General features: G+C 39.5%; 1 protein-coding gene across 2 annotated transcripts in view; it reads left to right on the forward strand.

The window, feature by feature from the left end:
* Positions 1-3,573, forward strand: part of CIR1 (corepressor interacting with RBPJ, 1) — a 22,596-nt gene extending 19,023 nt beyond the window's left edge. Inside the window, exons 9-10 of one of the 2 annotated variants that reach the window (XM_009075095.1) lie at positions 249-334; positions 1,989-3,573. In XM_009075095.1, coding sequence (XP_009073343.1) covers positions 249-334; positions 1,989-2,715 — 813 coding nt within the window. In that variant the 3' untranslated portion in view covers positions 2,716-3,573. The remainder of the gene's footprint in view (positions 1-248; positions 335-1,988) is intronic. The other variant, XM_009075094.1, reaches the window with a different exon arrangement.
* Positions 3,574-4,443: the final 870 nt, after the last annotated feature.

Here is a 4,443-nt window from a genome sequence, read left to right on the forward strand (position 1 = left end):
CTAATAACTCCTGTTGTATAACCCCCACATTATAACACCTACTCAGCTCTGAGACAGAATGTAGGGGGTTTTCACTTTGCAGCAGGTATGCTGCTCTTTCCAAAGAGTCTTAAACTGACTTAGTAATACAAATGTATTTGTGTCTGTGCAAAAATAAGGCACATAGAGACATCATTTTAAAAACAGGAATCTGAATAAAGATACTATTCTTATGTGTAAGAGCTTCATGTCTTACTTCATTTTTCTAGGAGTTTGTTGCAAGTGAAGGAGATGATGATCCAGAAGTTGAATTTTTAAAATCACTGTCAACCAAACAAAAACAGAAACTTCTAAGGTAGGTGTGGTACCTAGTGGAGGGGATCTGTATCACCAGTAGTTCTGATTCATGATTGCCACTATAACTCTTCCATGCCATTTAGCACCATCAGTCCAGAAGAAAATCAGCTTAGTTTAACATACACTTGACCACAAATGGCACTGTGCAGCATGATTTTTTTAATCTCTTTGTTTTATTTCAATCTAGTTTTGATGCCTTTGCACTGGGGCTCTTTTCCAATTTAGCTGGGATACTGAAATAATAATTGGCTCACTGAAGATGCTGTCAGTTGCTATTTTAAACTGTTATTCTGCACTTCATTGTTAGTAGTATCTTCTTCCATGATTAAAAATTCTGTGTTCTTGTTTACTGGTTTAAAACTTGACAAAGCTTATTTTCTTACATGTGGCTGAACTGAACCTGACCTTGCACCCCAAGGCTAAGGTTGGCCCAGCTCCACTCTGCGCTTGGGGCAGGGTTTGCAGCTCACTGCTTCCCTTGGGGCTGAGTTAATGAGGCTTCCCTGCTTTGCTTTTGTCTGACTGATTTTGTGTCACGTGATTTAAGGGGTTTTCCTCTGTTCATTTGCAATGTTATCTTGAAACAACCTGAAAATGTTTAAAATGAAAAATACTAACTAGTGCCTGGTAGATCCCACACAGGCATATACAGCTGAAAGGTCTTTGAGGTTAAAAGATGTCATGTCTACAGGGAGTGGGAGCAGGGCAGAAAGGTGTGTGTGGCTAAGCAGGTACATGAGTAGGGAGGTAAATGTGGTGTTTGCATATGCAGTAAATAATTCTCTACATATAGTTGGCATATTTTGTGTTCCTTTTAGGAAAAGAATGTGTGTGTAGTTTGAGTAATTTCCAATGGTATTTTGTTTGTACTTCTGCTGGCCCAACACATTGAAATTATAATCCCTTATATTTTAAAAGGTGAAGTTCAGTAAATATTTAGGTCCTTTAGATTTGATTAGTCTGAAGGGATTTTTTATAATGCACTGTAAGCAATTTCACTATTCAGCCACTTTTTTTTTGAGAATAAACACCAAAAGCAAAATAAAAACTATCTGAAAGTAGGCCAATAGCAGTGGGTGCATGTGCATGATGGAATATTGTATTTACAGATAGAAAATGTCAATTTCTAGCTATGCCGAAAAGGTTACTGAAAATGACTTTATTATTTTCCTGGAGAACTCAAAGACTGCTTTAAAGTCTCAGTTTCCATCATTAATAGAAACTGAATGCTAATTGCATTTTTTTTCATTCTCAAAATCTCTCATTAAAATGCACAAACAAAAGCAGCAATGATTTTCCAAAGTCTCCAGAGCAGCCTGACAAGGAAAAAAGAAGCACTACTGAATGTATTTATTCCTAGTTACAAAACCAAAACTGACATATCTTACTTACCTTTTTGAAAATTAAAGAACTAAAACATGGCATTACTCTTGTTTTGAGGTAGCAGCTGTGAATTACAGGAGGATGTCAGGTTAGAAGTTTTAAAATAATACTTTGCTGAAAGAGGAAAGGAATTCAAGATGTTTTTATGGAAAAGAGTGTATTTACTATGCAGGTCATCAGAAGTAGTGAACTTTAAAACACAATGACTTTGTAATTTAGGATAACTTAACACATCTGATTGTGCTACTCTTCTATTTTGAAAATAAAAGGAAGTTGGATCGTCTGGAGAAGAAAAAGAAAAAGAAAGACAGAAAGAAGAAAAAGCAGCAAAAGAAAAAAAGCAAAAGTAAACACAAGAAACATAAGATGAGATCCTCTTCCTCGTCCTCCAGTGAGACTTCAGGAAGCAGCAGTGATAGTGAGACTGACAGCAGAGATAAAGCAGCACAAAAGAAGATGGATTCTAAGAAAAGAAAAAAAGACAAGTTTTCAGAGGATAGCAGCAGCAGCGATTCAGGAGGAAAGGCAAAGAAGAGGAAGGAAAAACTTTATGAAGATCGCTCCAGTAGTCACGGTAACAAGGACAAAGATAGGGGGAAGTACAGGCCTTTAAAGCAAGATAGTTCTGCGGAGAACAACAAATGGAACTCCTGTGAGGGGGGAGGAAAGTCCAAAAGTGGCTACCATAGCACCAACACGAGAGAGACTGAAAGAAAGGAGAGGGATAGTAGAATCCAAAGCGTGGATGAGGGGAGCAGGAGAAGCCCTTGCACGAGTCACAGCAGTTCCAGGCAAAGGCACATAAGAAAAAGTCCAAGTCAAAGCCCTGGTGAAGAGCGGCACAGGAAAAATGAAACCAGAAGTCCCAGCACAGATGGACACAGAGAGAGGAAAAGGTGTAGAGAGAGCTATGGGGACAAGTACAGTAAAGTGGAACACAGAGACAGGAGCAAACGCAGTAGAAGCAGAAGCAGAGAGAGGAAAAAAAATAGATAGAGGACAGGTGCGAACAAGAATGTCTCTGGTTTTTGATGAATACCTTTACCAAGGGCTCAGTTACATATGGCTGTTCATTTTCCAACCTCTGTAACTAGCATTTCCCACGTAAAGCCAGCAGCATCGATTCTGTCATGTTGGAATATTTGTAAGTTAGGTATAAATGTTATGGTATTTTGCTTACTGTATAAATATACTTATTGGCAAATACCCCTTGTGTCCATGCAGTAAATCATAGACCTGATTTTAGGGGTTTAAAATATTTCAAAGCAGTATGTGATACTCTTGGTTTTGTCAACGATGATTTCTGTTTAGGTGCAACTGTGAGGGGAAGCAGAGAGTAATTCAGAAAGAGCCCTGGGATATGCTAAATGCTAACAAACATTTGAGATGCTTCTGGATAAAATCACTGCTTCAGGTATCAAAGCATTGTCTTGTAGAGAGTTTTGGGTTTTTTTCATACTGAAGCATTTTTCCTAAAGTTCCCTGTAAGAGATCAATTTCATGAGTTAAAACAACAGAGAGACATAGTTCACATAAGTGTATAGCCAACATTTTTTGGCCTCCTGCAGTGTACAGCTTGGTCAGGGCTATCTAAACATCTTGAACCCCTGTTGGTATGTGTCAGTACAATGTCAAGTTATTGTTCAATAATCTCTCAAGACATGAAAAGAATATTTACTGCCTCAACTGTTTCAGGTGTTTCATTGTTTGTGATAGAAAGTCACTGTAAATAGTCATCCTTTTGTTTTCATGAAACAAACTGTGTTTTTAATGATTGTCAGTCATTTTCTGTGCACATTGTTATGAAGATGAACTTCCATAATAAAACACCTTATTCTTTAAAACCAGTAATAATTGCCTTCTTCTCCAGAGTTCTGAATCACTACAAATGCACAAGGCAACACTTCACAAGGTTTTTATTGCAAAGGAAAGGTTTGTCTGCCCTTTCAGGGTGGCAGGTAGAAGTACATTCATTAGTGAACATGTGAAAAAGGAGTCACTGTACTCAGCATTTCAGCAACTTTCTTCCCCTCCTCACTCACAGGACAAATGGGACTATCTTTTGTTACCAGTCCACTTCTACTTCTTAGAGCGGTCACTCAGAAGATTTTCAACATTGCACAGAGTATAATAATATGTGGTGAAAGTGACCTGACTTATCGTTTAAGTGCATGTGAAGAGTTTGAAAGGGTGAACCATTAAGGGATGTCACCTCTTCAATGCCTTTGCATTAGGTTGCTCCAGGCATTCTTGCTGAAGTATCTGGGAGTTAAAAACGGTGCTCAGCAGTGGTAACTCCACTGCAGGAGAGTCAGCCCCGATACTAATGCCTGTGTGGAAGCTCTGACTTAGAAAGAACAGGAGGAAACTGCCAAAACACCTGTTTTAGCCATCTAAACAAAGCCTCTTGCAAAGAATTTATTATCCTTCCGTGTAAGCTAGGACAGCGTAGTGTGACATAGGAAAAAAAGCATATTCTGGTAGAACAATTTCATGTTAAGTGCAGCATGAAAAATAGGAGGAATAACCAATAAGTACTGGAAGGTTGGTGCGGCTGTGAAGGAAGAGGGCTATTGCCCTCGGACCGGTGAGGGGACACAAAGTGGCCAAAGGCCACTTTGTGTCCCCAAAAAACCCTCGCCGGGGGCAGCTGCGGGATGGACGGGACGGTGTGTTGGGAGGGAAGGGGCGGGGGCAGGACACGAGTCCCGCTTGTCCCGGGGC

Source organism: Acanthisitta chloris, unplaced genomic scaffold, assembly GCF_000695815.1.
Source record: "Acanthisitta chloris isolate BGI_N310 unplaced genomic scaffold, ASM69581v1 scaffold34565, whole genome shotgun sequence".
NCBI classification, from domain to species: Eukaryota; Metazoa; Chordata; class Aves; order Passeriformes; family Acanthisittidae; genus Acanthisitta; species Acanthisitta chloris.